We start from the raw sequence: 15,549 nt of genomic DNA, 5'->3' as shown, positions 1-15,549 counted from the left end.
GTGGAGAAGATCAAGACAAGGCTTTGCTTGATGGACCGGTTGCAATGGAGAAGGGCAAGTCAAGGCTTTGAAGCGAGGGACCGCGAGGCGGTGAAGCTTGGGCAAGATTTGGCGCCGATGGACCGAGGCAACGGTGAAGAGCGAGCAAGGTCAAGATCGATGGACCAAAGAGGTCATGTGATGATATGGAGTGGATCATATCATTTAAGAAAGATCAAGCCAAGTATTGACTCATGATGATGATCAAAAGGCTTGATGGAGTTTGGTGTTTGTGTGGCATCAATATTTGGAAAGATGAAATGGAATGCGCAAGGCAAAGGTATGACTTGTAGGGCATTTCATTTCACCGGTCAAAGGTTGTGTAGAGAAGTGCATGACCGGATTTAGGATAGATGGCCGTACTATCAAGAGGGGCAAACTTGTTTGCATATCGGTCATCTAGTGCCACTTGAGCGATCTAACTTTGCGATGTTGCTAGGATCGAGTGGCGTGGTGAGATCAAGTGAAAATCCTTTGAAAATGATTGTGAAATGTTAACACACATGCACATGGTGTTGTTCACGTGGTGGTGTTGGCACATTTGCAAAGGAGAAAGAGTTGGAGTTGATGTTTATCAACTTGGGGAAGCAAGAAAGGCTTTTCGGTGTTCTTCGGAGATTAGGTTGGATCTTGGAGTGGAATACTGCTTTGATCTATTGTGTTTTGGATCAAGTATTCAGTTGGGTTGTGTAGCCCTCTGAATTAGCTTTCCATAGAGTCCAAGATCACCTAATTTGGACATCGGAGCTAAGAGTTATGGCCGTTTTACCGAGGTACATTTCTGCTGGAAATATACCTGCGGACGGTCCGCTCAAGGGGGGCGGACGGTCCGCCGTTATCTCGATTGTGCTCGAACAGAACCGTTTTTGGCTCTGTTGGTGGTCCAAAATGAACTGCGAACCGTCCGGTCCATGGGGGCGGACGGTCCGCCTTTAAAAGCTGAAACGGGCGCAGAAACTTGGTGGTTCTGTCTTGGGTGTCCAAAATGAACTGCATACCGTCCGGTCCTTGGGGGCGGACGGTCCGCCTCCTACTGAAATTTCTAGGACAGAAACACTGCGGTTTCTGTGTGTGCTCACTTTTTGAACTGCGGACGGTCCGCCCCTGGGGAGCGGACAGTCCGCCCCTGGGGAGCGGACAGTCCGCCGGTCAATTCCAGATTTAGTCAGAGACGTTTGCAAATCGATTGGTTCGAAGTTTTGAACCGCGGACAGTCCGCCCCAGAGGCGCGGACAGTCCGCCCGGGGCTCTAACGATCGACTCTGATACATAATCATTGCAGATCTAGCCGTTGGTTTTGAATGGCGGACAGTCCGGTTTTTGTGAGGCGGACAGTCCGCGAAAACTCTGTTTTCACGGGTTTTGAGTGTAACGGCTAGTTTGGGGCCTCCCTCTATAAATAAAGGGTATAGCCGGCCATTTGAGAAGGCTGAGCACCTTGGGGACTTGGTGTCCATGTGTGAGAGTGCTTGAGAGCCCTCTACTCACTCTAACTTGCTAGTAATCATCCGATCGAGTGAGAGAGCGATTCTAGTGCGATTGCTTTGAGAGATTACATCGAGTGGCACTAGGTGATCGTGTTGCAAGCCGGTGTGCTTGTTACTCTTGGAGGTTGCCACCTCCTAGACGGCTTGGTGGCAAGAGACTCCGTTGAAGCCCGCAAGAAGATTGTGCGGTGCTCCGGAGAAGAGATTGTGAGGGGTATTGTGCACACCCCGCGGGAGCCGCAAAGAGCAACTCTAGTTGAGCGAGACGTGAAGAGCAACAAGTGGTCCGGCCGGATCATGTGCTAGAGCTCGGTGTGAGCACTCCACGTGGGAGAGTGTGACTTGAGAGTCACCACTAGCAAGAGGATCGGCGGCAACCTTGGAGCTTGTCTCAACTGGGATTAGCTTGGTGGCAACCAAGTGAACCTCGGGATAAAAATCACCGTGTCATTTTTGTCTACTCTTCTCGGTGGTTTGCATTCTCCAAATCACAAGCCTTGTTTTTACATTCATCTATATCTTGTGCTTGTGTAGTTGCTCTCTAGTGATTAGTTCGCTTGTGTAGCTTGCTAATCATCTTCTTGCTTGTGTAGCTAGAAGTAGAGATCCTAGTGTAACTAGTTAGCTTGTGTAGCTTAATTAGTGGCTCTTGCTTAGATTGTGTAGCTAAGTAAGTTTGAGCTCTTGGATTTGGATTGTGTATCCTTGTCCTTGAGCATCTAGTGAGCTTAGGTTTGGCTTTGTGGTTTTGTTCATTAGAATTGTGTAGGAGCTCCCCCGGTTTGTGAAGTACTAGTGCTTAGACTTGTATGACTTGGCATTAGAATTGTTAGGAGAGCTCTTACTAGCTTGGCACTCCATTTGCTTTGTGTAGGACCTTTTTGGAGGTGCCTTAGAGTCATAGTTAGAGGGGTGAAGTCTTGGCTAAGCGAATAGTTTCAATTCCGCATAAGTTTCGGTTAGCCGGCGCAATTAGTTTTAGAAAGGACTATTCACCCCCCTCTAGTCCGCCATCTCGACCCAACAATCGCCTCAACTCAAGAATATCCATGCCTTCGACGGCGGCGGCGTCCAACTTGTGACTCGGCGGGTTCGCCGCGGCGGTGCAGGGGACGTGGCAAGCGATGGCGGCCGGCCACAGCGACCCGCGGCCACGCCACCACCAGCAGCAGCAAAAGAAGAAGAAGCTGGGAGGCGAGAAGACGACGACATCGGCAGTGCGCGCGCGGCCGGGGAAAGAAGGCGGCGGCGGAGGAGGATGTTGGGAGGTGCGGCGGCGCCATGTCCGACACCACAGTTTACCTACTGCTCGACCGGTTCTCGCCCAGCTGATTAGTCGCCGTCGCCGCGACAGCCGGCAACTCTGTGTAATAAATAAATAAATGTTGTAACTAGAATTGAAATGTCATCTTGCATTTTTGCGGGCTATGAGCTTGTTCTATCGCTGAACGTGCACTCGAAGCAACATTGTTGTACCGACCATTAAAGTTGTCCATGCAGCCCGAGGCACGAAGGCCTGGCCCACGACCCGTTATTTTGGCCCGGCCCAAGCCCGACACGTCCCGATAGTCTGTGGGCCTGGGCTGGCACGGCACGGGTTAGCAGGCCGTGCTTAGGCCTGACCCCAGGCACATGGGCCAACCCGGCACGGCCCGACTTCAACGGTCGGCCCGATAGGGGCTCGACCCCTCCCTCTCACCCGGCAGCCCATGGCTATGGGTGGGCATTCGGGTAGCCCGAAAATTTCGGGTCGGTTTTGAAATTTGACACCCGAAATTTGCCCAAAAAAAATGAAAACCCGACATTTCGGGTACCCAAAAATTCGGGTTCGAGTTCGGGCATACCCGTATTACCCAAAGCAGTTGTGTGCCTGTGTCGCAGCTTGAGCGGTGGCGGCGGCTCTGCCTAGGCGCTCCCACGGTGGTGGCTCGCCCAGCGTGCGGAGATTGGCGAGGGAGGCGGTGGCGTGACACCGACTGCACCACCGGTGGGGGTGGTGGCGGGGATGAGGGCGTAGAAGGGCGGCAGCGGCCGGCGAGGGCGGGGCGGGGGCGGACGGCGGTGCCGCCTACACCGGCAGCCAGCGGGGGTGGAGGCGGGGCGGGGGCGTCGCGTCTTCGAGGGGCAAGCCGGCGAGGAGTGAGGATGGCGGTGGCCGGGGTGAGGTGGGTGCATCGCAGTGGGTGGCGGCGGCCGGCGAGGGTGGGGCTAGGGCGGACGGCGGTGCAGAACTGCATGGGCGGCCGGCGGGGGTGGAGGTGGGGCGGGGGCGACGCGTCGTCGTTGGGTGAGCCGGCGAGGAGGGCGGCGGGCAGCGGCCGGGGTGGGGTGGTTGCAGCGCTGTGGGCAGCGGCGGCGTAGGGGTTGGGAGCACGAGATCGGGAGCTGCCCTAGGTTAGGGTTAGGAGGGGTTTGGTGGGCTGGGCTGGAAGTTTAGTGGGCTGAAATGAATGATATTTTTGGGCTTGCCTTCTGTTCGGGTTTTTCGGGTAATTCGGGTACCGTGGGCAGATACCCGAATTACCCGTAATAATTTTGGGTACAGTGGGCTGGAACCCGAATTAAAGTTCGGGTTTTTCGGGCTCGGGTTTTTCGGGTACGGGTTTCGGGTATTGTGCCCACCCCTACCCACAGCGGCCCAGCCAGGGTCCAGCGCCGCGGCCATATAAGGGCGGACCCCCCCCCCCCCCCCCCCGCCCCCTCCCATTCCCAACCCTAACCCTAATCCCCTCCCAGCCGTTGCCCGTCGCTCCGCCTCTCGCTCTCCGGTTCTGGATCTAGATCTCGCCGTCTCTCTGGTCTTCCCCGACTCCGGTGAATCGATCCGCGGCCCTCCGCTCCACGCTCCCCCATCCCTGAGTCCCTGATCCCTTCCTTCTCCCTCTCGGCCTCTCCTCTCGCTGTGAATATGTGAGTTCGTGTACTTGTTAGTCCCTCCTCCGCAGCTCGTCGTCCTTCTAATCCGGTTGTCGTTGTGATTCGTCTTCGTGGTCATCGTCTCCGGCACCGGGCTCCGGATGCGCAGGTATGCCCCTAACCCTAACTCTCTTTATGTAACCCTAACCCTAAGTTCTAATCTAACCCTTATTCCTCTTCTTCCTTGCGCAGGTCGGTAGCCGATGCGTCGTCCTCTAGCTGCGGCTTAGTACGACGCCGGCGGCCACCCGCACTGTTGAGGAATAGTGCAGGAGAGGCCACCATGGCTGAGGTCACCATGGCCGACGGTGGTCTGGTGACAAGCAACGATGACTTGATCGCGGCTGGGCTGGCCCCCGATGACGAGGACAACCTCGTTGAGGATGCTGCTGCCTTGTTCGGTATGGACGCCGGAAAGCCCTTCAATCTGGACGACGGCGATGGCGGTGATGGGCCGACGAGGACCATGGTCGCCTCCATCTCCAACAGCACGACTCCTAGTACTTCAACTGCTAGTAAGTGCAAATTCTCTATCTGGGCTACCTTTGATGAGGTGTATGAGGATGTCAATGGTAAGTGTACTTGCACTAAAGCTAGGTGTAAAATTTGCAAGGGTACTTTGAGTGCCAGATCTACTGGTGGCACTGGCCATTTGCTTAGGCATAAAAAATCCTGTGTTGCTAAGGCTGATTGAGCTGCTAAGGTTCAGGCCAGGCTTGCTTTTAATCCTGATGGTTCTGTTCAAAACTGGGAGTACAGCCCTACTGTTGCTAGAACTGAGTTGTGCCGGTTAATTGCTAGGCTTGATCTTCCTTCGGGTATTGGTCAGACACAGGCCTGGGAAGAGTACATTGTTCGTGCTCATAACCCCAGGTTTACTAAGGTATCTAGACAGAGTACTACTAGAGATCTTGGTAAGCTTTTTAATGAACATCGTGATATTCTTAAGAAATCTGTGTTGCCTGCTGCTTCCTCTGTTGCATTGACTTCAGACATTTGGTCTGGTAATGCAAAAGAGGACTACATTTCTATTGTTGCTCACTATGTGAATGCTGATTGGGAGTTACAGAAAAAGATTATAGGCCTTAGATTGATTGAGGTGAAACACACTAGTGAAAATATTGCTGAAAGAATTACTGCTGTTGTTGATGAGTTTGGTCTGACTGATAAGGTTTTCTCTATAACTCTAGACAATGCTTCATCTAATTCTAAGGCTATGAATGTATTGACACCACTGTTTGCTAGTTACTTGGGCCCTGATCCTTCACCTGAGCCTCAGGATCCAAGTAACCGTACTTATAGTCTTGTGCATCAAAGGTGTGCTTGTCATATCATTAATTTGATTGTGAAATCTGGTTTAAAACGATTGAAACCTTATTTGGAGGATTTCAGAACTGCAATCAACTTCTTAAATTCCTCTAATCAAAGCATTGCTATGTTTAAAAACTAATGTGTGGCTCAAGGTGTTAGGCCTAGAAAGTTTGCATTGGATATGGATGTTAGATGGAATAGTACATACCTTATGCTTAAACACCTGCTTCCTTACGGACAAGTCTTTACTGTGTTCATTAACTCCAATTATGGTTCATCATTGTTGAGTACTAATCACTAGTGTGTTGCTGGTAAGATATTGGAGTTTCTGGAATTATTTCATGACTCTACTATTGTTCTATCTGGTGTGTACTATCCAACTAGTCCATTAATTCTGCACCATGTTCTTGAAATTGCTTCACATTTGCATGCATCTGAAAGAGAACACAATCTAAGAAATATTGTATATCCTATGATGCTTAAATTCCTTAAATATTGGCAGCACATACCACTGTTATATTCATATGCATTCATTCTTGATCCAAGAGCTAAGATGAGGGGTTTCTTTAATGTGTTGCAATTACTTGGTGAATGCACTGGCACTGATTACATGTCTTATTATGCTGATGTCAAAACTGAGTTGTATAAACTGCTTAACAAATATGAGAGAAAGTTTGGTGCAGCTAGGTCTCAAAGGGCACCACAACCAGCAAGTCATACAGGTAAGAAAAGGCAGGCATGGGGCAAAATCTTTGGAGGCCATGGTTCAGGTGTTGTTGGCCCTTCTCCTTCCCCTGTCTCTGCTTCCCCTTCATCTGGTTCTATTTGTGAGCTGTCAGCTTACTTAGACAGTGACAATGTCACTGCTTATGAGGATGATTTTGATATACTTCTCTGGTGGCGTGACCACAAGCTAACATTTCCAATTGTATCTATAATGGCAAGGGATATCATGTCTGTTCCAGTTTCCACTGTCTCCTCCGAGTCTTCTTTTAGTTTGACAGGTAGAATAATTGAAGAGCGGCGGCGGCGCTTGTTACCAGTGAACATCGAGATGCTAGCACTGATAAAGGACTGGGAGTTGGGAGAAACAAGACAACAACATGCTGTTGACAACCCAGAGTTGGAGGAGGCCTTTGAGAATCTCTACCTTCATGAAGAAGAAGGAAGCACTGTTGGGACTTAGTGAGTGACAGAGTGAGAGTGGCTTTTGTGAGACTGAGTGAATGAGTGACTTTTGTGAGACAGTGAGTGAGTGTGCACTTTGTGCTGTATGTGTTGGACTTGGACTATGGTTTGTAAGACACTAAGACTATGGTTTAATTAAAGAGCTGGCTGCACTCTTTTTTCCTTTGTAGGGTTTCTCACAAGGGTGAGTTTTACCTACAAAGGTTTTTAATGAGGCAACATTGCACAAACAGCTCATATTTTATCTATATTTTCTGTCATTTGTGAATGTTGGGTACTTGTGATCTTTGATCTTTGCTCTGGTTCATTTCTGTAATTTTGATGTGTACTTGTGATCTTTGTTCTTTGGTTTGTTTAATTTGATAATTTCTGTAATTTTGATGAGATATGTGTCATCTATATGAAATTTGAATTTGAGAATGGTGTTTTGAGTGTCACGGGCTGTGGGTCAGCACGGCCCGTTACCTAGGGCCGGGCTTCCTGGGCTGGCATGGCCTGAAAAACGGCCCATAGTGCCGGGCCTGGGCTGACCACGGGGCACGTGGCCCAAAGAGGCACGACACGGTAGGCCCGAAGGGTCGGGCCAAGCACGGGCCCGGGCCGGGTGGCCCGGATGGCCATCTATACCGACCATAGCCAATTAGCCATTTTCATCTCGTCTAGACCAGACCTCCTTCTCGACTCCTCCTTTCCCCTCTCTACAGTAAATAGGGTGAACCGAGGGCGATTGTAAATCCGGCGCCAAATCCGACGGGTTCTTCCCGCCTCCGATGGCCTAGACGCCATTGGAGGGGGTGGGGATCCACGGATTCGGCAGCCGTTGTACATACCCTTATCTATTAGGCTTGTATTAGGTAGATTAGGGTTAGGTTTGACCACACCGATGAGGTGTGGGTTCGTCTCCCTGCGCTACTGCTGCTCCAGGCTGCGGCGCTGGAGGTGCGGAGAGGTCAACTCCATGGGCTTCGGCGTGGGCTTCTCCAACATCTCCGGCGGCTTCCCCGACACACTGAGCGGCGGAATCGTCAGGTTCTGTCCCTTCCTCGCCTCCGTGCTCGGCTGATTTTCGTGCCTGCAGAGGGCCTTGCGGGTTTGTGGCGGCGGTCCTGGTGGCGAGCTCCAGTGGTCTTCCGGTGGCGTGAGGTGCGCTGCGCACGGGGCTGCGGTGGTCGTCGATGGAACTGCCAGCTTTTGTCCCTTCCAAGTCTATGTTGTCGCCGGCGGCAGATTTGGGAGGTTTGCCTACCAACTCGCGGAGAAGCTGGGTTGGGATCTGTGTACCACTGCTTCTGGTGGTTTCTTTTCCCTTCTGAGAATCTCGTCGTCCAGCGAGCCGGGGTTGTTGGTGATTGAGGTACCAGATCCATTGTTCGCCGGCGAGGTGATGGCCTCTGGTCATCTCGATTGGCTTGTTCGTTCAGTGCTCGAAAGGCATGTCGGTCTCCCTGATGTGCTGCTTATGATGCTGTTGAAATTCTCTACTGTTCTTCGTCGGCAAGGCGGTCGGCTTCACGGGCGGCAGCTTCGATCGTTGGCGACGAGGCTGACCGGGAGTATCTTGCAAGGGTATGGATGTATTTTGTATTTCTTTCAGGGTTGCCTTTGTAAGTTTGGAAATGTAAGCTACCAAAAGTTTAAGTGAATATAATTCCTGGTTTCCAAAAAAAAGTCATTTTCATCTCGTCTTGAAACGGTGGTACTCCTACTTGGCTGAACGAAACCAGGAGTGCGTTGGCCTGTTGGGTGTCGTGAAGATGAGCCTATTTTCGGCCTATGAGGTGGCCCAAAACCTGTGAGGAAGGTGTGGATGCCCCTGTAATTGACCCAACCACTCGTGACGGAAGCCATCGACCTCTCTCGCTGCCGTCCGGGCCGTCACGACGACGATAGCCCAAACCGGGGGTGGCCCAGTGCTGATTTATTGTCAAAGAAAAATACTGCTGGCTAGCTACTCACTGGTGGCTGATGCTGATTTGGTGACAGAAAATCACTGCTGTTTTGCTAGCTGACAAACCAGCAGAACAGAGCGATAGTATTTAGCGCCTTAGCGTATGCTAATGCACCAAAAAATGGGGAAACAGTGATTAAATTCAAATTTTCACCATATTTACACCTCCGTAACTTAATTTAATTCATCCATAAGGCAAGTGCACCCCCTTCAATTTACTGTAACTTCGCCACTGGACATCTGGAAGGCTGAGCCATTCGCTTTCTCTTTAATTATCTAGCATAAACTCTTAGAGCGATATTAATAATATAATGTGCTGTTGGTTGTAAAGATCCTTACAACCTGTCTCTTAGTCCATTTGTATAGTAGTTAGTCCTTCATCATTAATATATGATCTACTTGTCTCTCACAAAGGCGGCGCGCAGGCCAGGCGCATAGGCGCAGGTGGCTGGGGTGATGGCAATTGACGGGCGGGGGCACAGGGAAAGGTAGCGTGGGCTTTAGATCCGCAAAAAATGGTAAAAAAGGTCACCTCGGATTCTGTAGTATATTGTATCATTTTTCGTTTGTTTGTGGTAAATATTATACTATCATAGGCTAACTAGGCTCAAAAGATTCGTCTCGCAACGTACATCAAAACTATGAAATTAGTTTTTTTATTTACCTACATTTAGTACTCTATGCATGAGACAAAAGATTTAATGTGATAGGTGAATAGTGAAGTTTGGAGAGAAAGATTTTGCAACTAAACACAGCCGTGAGGTGCGCGCGGAAATTTCGGGTGGGTACAGGTGGGCGGACAAAAAAATCGATGTCCAGGCGGCATTTGTACTGGCCGGCGCGACCAAATGTGTCTGCCTCTAGCCTTCGTCTAGATAGTTTGTGAGGAGTAGAACTAGATTAATTTTAGTAATGTTAATTTTAATTTTTTTAGATCTTTATAGTATAGATTCTGCTGATATGTGGGCCTAAAGAGATGATTTGTGAGGGAATAAGGTTAGGTTAATCTTAATAATGCTAATTTCAATTTTTTTGGATTCTTATAATATAGATAGAATAAATAGATAGATCAGGAAAACTAACCACCAGAGAATCGGTTTTGCTTCGGATCCGGTACGGCCCAGCCTAGGTGGATCATGGATCCCGACCAGCCAGCTAGCCCCATCAATCAATGTCCCGAATCTCAAACCCCACCGGGGGTGTGTTTAGACTGAGTCCAACAGCGGGAGGCAAAATCATTTTTGCCTCCCGCTGGCGACTATGCCTTCTTGTTTCCTCCTCCAACAGAGCGTGCAAAACCTGAGGCAAACTGCCTTCCGAAGAGAGAGGAGATGCAAAGATGCACTCCCTCTCTCCTCGAAGGCAAACGGCGGGGGTGGAGAGCAGCGCGGCCACGGCCGCCGGGGACCGGGCCGGTGCTCTCCCGCCGCCCCTCCTCTGCAGTAGCGGCAGCGGCGCAGCGGGGTGAAGCAGCGGCCGCGGCGGGTAGCAGCGCGGCGGTAGCAGGCAAGGGCGGCTGCAGCACCGGCGAGGTGCGCAGCCGTGAAGCAGAGCTGTGCGCGGCGGCGGCAGGACTGCATGGGGCGGACGGCGGGCCTATGGTGGTGGTGGCGCGAGCGTCTTCTCCCTCCCTCCCTCCTCCACGCGGACCACGCCGGCTCGGTGCGGCGGCCAGGCTCCAGCCGACGCGAGCTCCAGGCAGAGGCCTTGCGGCTCCGGGTGGAGCAGAGGTGCAGGGGAGGGCCGCGGTGGCGGAGGAGCAGAGGAGGGAGCGGAGGAGCAGGGGAGGCGCGTTGATCCGAGGGCGGCGCGTCGATCCGGGGGCGGCGGTGCGTCGATCCGGAGGCGGCGCATCGATCCGGGGGCGGCGGCGCGTCGATCCGGGGGCGGCGGCGCATCGATCCGGCGGCGGCGCGTCGATTCGTCCGCCCGCCTCGTCCGCTCCGTCCGCCACGACGCCCCTGCTCCCTCCCTTTCCCTTGCGCGGCGGCCTGGCGGAGAGGAGGGAGGAGGAGGGACGCTCGCCGGACCGGAGCAGCAGAGGAGGAGGGAGGAGGAGGGACGCTCGCCGGACCGGAGCAGCAGAGGAGGAGGGATCGGAGCCCGCGCGGCTGAGCCGGCCGTCGTGGCGAGCCCGCGCGGCTGAGCCCGGATCCGCCAAGCTCGACGAGCACGTCCACGCCGCCCAGGTATCGGCCTCCGCGTGACCATGCCGGAGTTCGCGGTCACGGCTCGGCTCCCGTCCGCCGCGCGGTGCGATGGCGGCGCCCGTGGGGTGCGAGGCCACAGACCCATAGTGGCGCGCACGGCGTGCAGCGGGCCGGAGGGGCGCTGGCGAGCTTCGATGGCGGCGGCGAGCAGGCGAGGGCGGCGTCCCCTTGTCGGCCTCCCCTTTGTCGGCCTCCCCTGCTCCCCTGCTCAGGAATGGCGCGGCTCGGCAACGAGCGGGACGGCGGCGGGCGCGGAGCGGTGTGTGATGGGCTGGACGGCGGCGGCCACGGAGGGGTGTAGCGGCAGAGGAGGCGCGCTGGGGCGGAGGAGGAGGCGGGTCGGGCGGGTCCGCACCGGCGGCCGGCAGGAGGGAGGAGCAGCGGTTGCTTCGCGGGAGATTTTGCCTCGCATTGTTGGAGACGACCAATTTTGCGTGGGGTACGAATCCACTGTGCGTGAGGCAAACTAAGGAATGCATCCCGTAGTTTGCATCACATTGTTGAAGTCAGTCTTAGTTCGCCAAAATTGTGAAAAAAATGTTGTAGCATATTTCGGTTTTATTTGGTAATTATTATCCAACCATAGAATAATTAGTCTTAAAAAATTCGTCTCGTCATTTACAATCAAACTGTGCAATTAGTTATGTTTTTTAACTATATTTAATACTTCATACATATATCGTAAATTTGATGTGATGTGCTTCAGTAAAAAAATTTAGAAATTTTTCGCGAAACTAAATACAGCCCGGTTTTTCAAAATTTTCTCTCACTCGCAGCGCAATCGCGTCGCATCTCTTCCTCGGTTCCTCCGGTGGTCAACTCTGACCTCTGATTCCGCGCCCACTCCCCACTGCCACTGCCAGCCCAGTCAGCTCCACCGCCCCCGATCTGGCCGCCCGCCGCTGCTCCCGAGAGCGGCCGGAACCCCAGAGCTTTGCCGGCGGCGCATGGATCCCGCCGCCTCGTCCGTGGCCGCCGAGCTCTGGCGGCCGCCGCACCACCACCTCGCTTCCGGCCCCCAACACGAGGCCTCTTCCGTCGTCACCGCCGCCGACCTGGGCAACTGCGGCCGCTCCGGCGGCGGCTCCAGCCGCAGGAGGCCGCGGCGCGAGCGCGACGCGCCGCCCGAGGAGGAGCCGGCCAGGCTCGCCTCCACCTCCGGCGCCGCCGCCGCCGCCGCCGGTAGCGGCAGCGGCGGCCGAGACTCGGTAGGGCTGTGGCTCTTCTCCTTTCCTCCCCGCGCCGCATTGGCTGTGATCCGTATCGGGTTGGTGGTTCTGGGAGTTGGGTATAGTCTGTGGGAAGTGGGATTGCGACGCCGTGAGAGTTGTAGCTCGGGCAAGCGCGCCGCCGTGATCTGCTCGTCCGTGCCGTCGGGTTTACCCCTGCTTGTGCTCGGCGGTGGCGCGTCGCAGTTGGTGTGCAGTATCAGGACTCTAAAGTCAGGGTCCGCAGTCAGTTGTCGAAGTGATTCGACTGCTTTGAGGATACTGAATTGCTGCCTTGCTGGTTGATGGGTTAGCCACCGACCTCAATGCCATGTAGAATGGGGGTTGTACTCTATGATGTCCCCAGTCGGTAGATATACAGGGGATTTGTGGCGCCGGGTTTGCAGGGATATGGATGCTGGGGCGTTTGGTTCAAATGGAGTTCAGTTTAGTGTAGGATGAGCTACTTTATGCAGCCGTAGTATGTACTCTGTAGCTTCTAGTTAAACGAATTGGTCCATGTCGCTGTCACGGATATGGAAATTGTGATGGGTGCTGTCAAAATAAGCTGAAACCATGGCCAAATAGGTCATTGCAGCATTGTTGTTTTGTCTGATCATGTGAGCAACAGCGTGCATTGTGCTGATGTAGCTTTTGGTCTTCCTACAACTTCCTGTAGCTGACCTGAAAATTTTGATGCTTGATTATTCTCATTCTTTGTTTCTGCAGTTGCATGTATGGTCCGAGCATTTGTCGGGGCTGAATTTCCTTGGGATTTTAAATGTAAAAAGTAAAATGATGAGTATTTCAGTTTGGATGGTTCATATGTGTATTTTTTTTTCTTAGGCCGACCCAGAAGCAAAACGTTTGAAGAAGATGACATCAAATGAAAGTAATGATAAAATAAGGACAGAATCTGAAACAAATTCAGGGAATGCTAGCAAGTCCATTGATAAAAAACCTGCACCTCAAGAGCCACCGAAACAAGACTACATACATGTGAGGGCTAGGAGAGGTCAAGCAACGGACAGTCATAGCCTTGCAGAAAGAGTAAGATCTTACTACTCTGATTATCTTTTCACCCTGTACTTACAGATGTTTTCAATAACTGGTTTAATATTTTCTCACTGAACTATGATAGTAGCGACAAAGTATTAAATGCACACCTGTTGTTATAACCTTTAGGAAAATTTCTAGTTATTCAAAATTTCAAGTTAATGACCAGATCAACTCAATGCATGTGAACTGATAGGCACGGCGAAAGAAAATAAGTGAACGGATGAAAGTTCTTCAAGATCTTGTCCCTGGATGCAATAAGGTACATGTTGAATTACCCTACGGATTCAAATTTTGTGCTGTCATACTTTCAGTTCTCAATTATCATGTTCTTTCTACTCTCAGAATCCTTTTTTTTCACAGCGAAAGCTTCTATTGGAAACATTAATTTTTTTCCATTTGTCAGGTTATCGGGAAAGCATCAGTCCTTGATGAGATAATAAATTATATCCAGTCTTTACAGTGTCAAGTGGAGGTATGTGGTTTCCTGTCTCATGTGAAATTGTCTTGTATATGTGGAATATGCTAATTTACCTGTTCTCTGCAGTTTTTATCCATGAAGCTTGAGGCGGTTAATGCCCATATGAACAATGCAACTGTATCTTTTCCATCTAAAGATGTAAGTTTATTCATGAGTAACTAAACCATAGCTTCCACTTCCTGGATCCTTGATAAAAAAAAAATAGGTACAGAAAACCAACAGTCCAACACACATCTTGTTTTCTGCACACACAGCCATATCAGCTCAAAGTAACCTGACCTTGTTTGCCCATGTTTGCATTTTCCATGTACTGCAACTATGGTAGGTATCTCAAGCTGTATCACTCTAATTATCGGTAAAACTTCAGTATGTAGAAAAATATTGATTTTTTCTTCTTCTGATTTCGAAGCTTTGCACTCTTTATTATTTTAAATTCATTTGATGATCTGTGGGAACCATTCAAAACTGTTTTGGTCATGACATGTTCCTACATGATTGTGCACAATTCGTAACTGAAATAAAAGTAATAACATTGTGCTTTTCTCAAACCAAATGTTTATAACTTAGCTGCCATCCCATTTTATTGCATTGTTTTTCAGGTTTATTATTGCTACATAGCAACAAGGTCATAAATTTTGGTAAAATATTAAATGTGTGACGAGCAGGTGCTTAAAAATTTAGATTCTAGGACCAGTACAATATTGAAATGGCACGCTAGTTTCTTTGAGTTTTATGCTTGTACTTAGTCTTCTGTTGAATGGGCCTTCGAGCTAACACAAAGGTTCAGTAAGGTTCACTAGTGCCACGTTCTTGCAGTTTGGTGCTCCAGCTCCACCATATAATACAGCTTCTGGTCTGACATTCGATCCACAAACACCAAGGGAATACCCTCAGGCCTTGACATCGGATTGGCTTCACATGCAGATTGGCGGTGCATATGAAAGAGTGACATGAATAAAACAAGGAAATTGACAAAACAAAATTTCTTGTCGTAGCTAATAAATAGTGCAGGGGTCAATCAATGTCCACGGTGCTAGGTTTCATTCATTTTCCTGGTTATCATGTCGCCAAAGTTCTTTTTTCCCCCTAATTTGGGGGCATAGTGCTGTAGATGCATTCCACGTTCGTCTGGGAGCAAGTCTGTCTTTCATTACTTCCATCTGCTTCTGTGTACGGATTTTGCGACAATTCATATATGATGTATCCCAGGAAACTTATGTAGCTCAGATTGGTACAAGAAAAGATGGAAATTCTGCTGTATCGCTTTGTATGTTGTTTGGCTATGTGTGGTTGCCTTACGGTTGCTGGTTATCCTGCTGTTTGGTTTTGGGCAAAGCTGATCTATTGCTTGTGAGGACACTAGGTTTGCACAGAGCGATTTTCGAGCCTACTTTCCCTCTGCTTGTGGTTTCCTTTTGGTGAGTTGCTCATGAACATCTGGTGATGGTTCACTGCCAAAGATACTCGTGATGTCAAGGTCAGAAGGAAGATCAAAAGACAAACGTGTAGTGATTTTTTTTCCTGCCAAGTCGTTTCTGTTTACTGAACTCGCCCGGCCGGTAAGTGCTTTATCAAATGTTCAGTGTTCCATGATGGTCAGATGCGGTGGCATCTGATTCTCATCCCATCCGTGAACTGAAAGCCACAACCGCAAAGCCAAGTTCCTCTGCGATGTCTGATCCCCTTTTTGACTGGCCGGAAAGGC

General features: G+C 50.9%; 1 protein-coding gene across 1 annotated transcript; it reads left to right on the top strand.

The window, feature by feature from the left end:
• Nucleotides 1–11,884: 11,884 nt before the first annotated feature.
• LOC120659621 (transcription factor BHLH094-like) lies at nucleotides 11,885–15,114 on the top strand. Its single transcript, XM_039937821.1, has 6 exons — nucleotides 11,885–12,307; nucleotides 13,154–13,357; nucleotides 13,560–13,625; nucleotides 13,770–13,838; nucleotides 13,911–13,982; nucleotides 14,661–15,114. The coding sequence occupies exons 1-6, from the start codon at nucleotides 12,047–12,049 to the stop codon at nucleotides 14,796–14,798; spliced, it is 810 nt and encodes a 269-aa protein (XP_039793755.1). The 5' UTR covers nucleotides 11,885–12,046; the 3' UTR covers nucleotides 14,799–15,114.
• Nucleotides 15,115–15,549: the final 435 nt, after the last annotated feature.

The sequence above is a fragment of the Panicum virgatum genome, chromosome 2N (assembly GCF_016808335.1).
Source record: "Panicum virgatum strain AP13 chromosome 2N, P.virgatum_v5, whole genome shotgun sequence".
Taxonomy (NCBI): domain Eukaryota; kingdom Viridiplantae; phylum Streptophyta; class Magnoliopsida; order Poales; family Poaceae; genus Panicum; species Panicum virgatum.
Note: the sequence above shows the minus strand (reverse complement) of the source record. Positions and strands in the feature narration are given on the sequence as shown.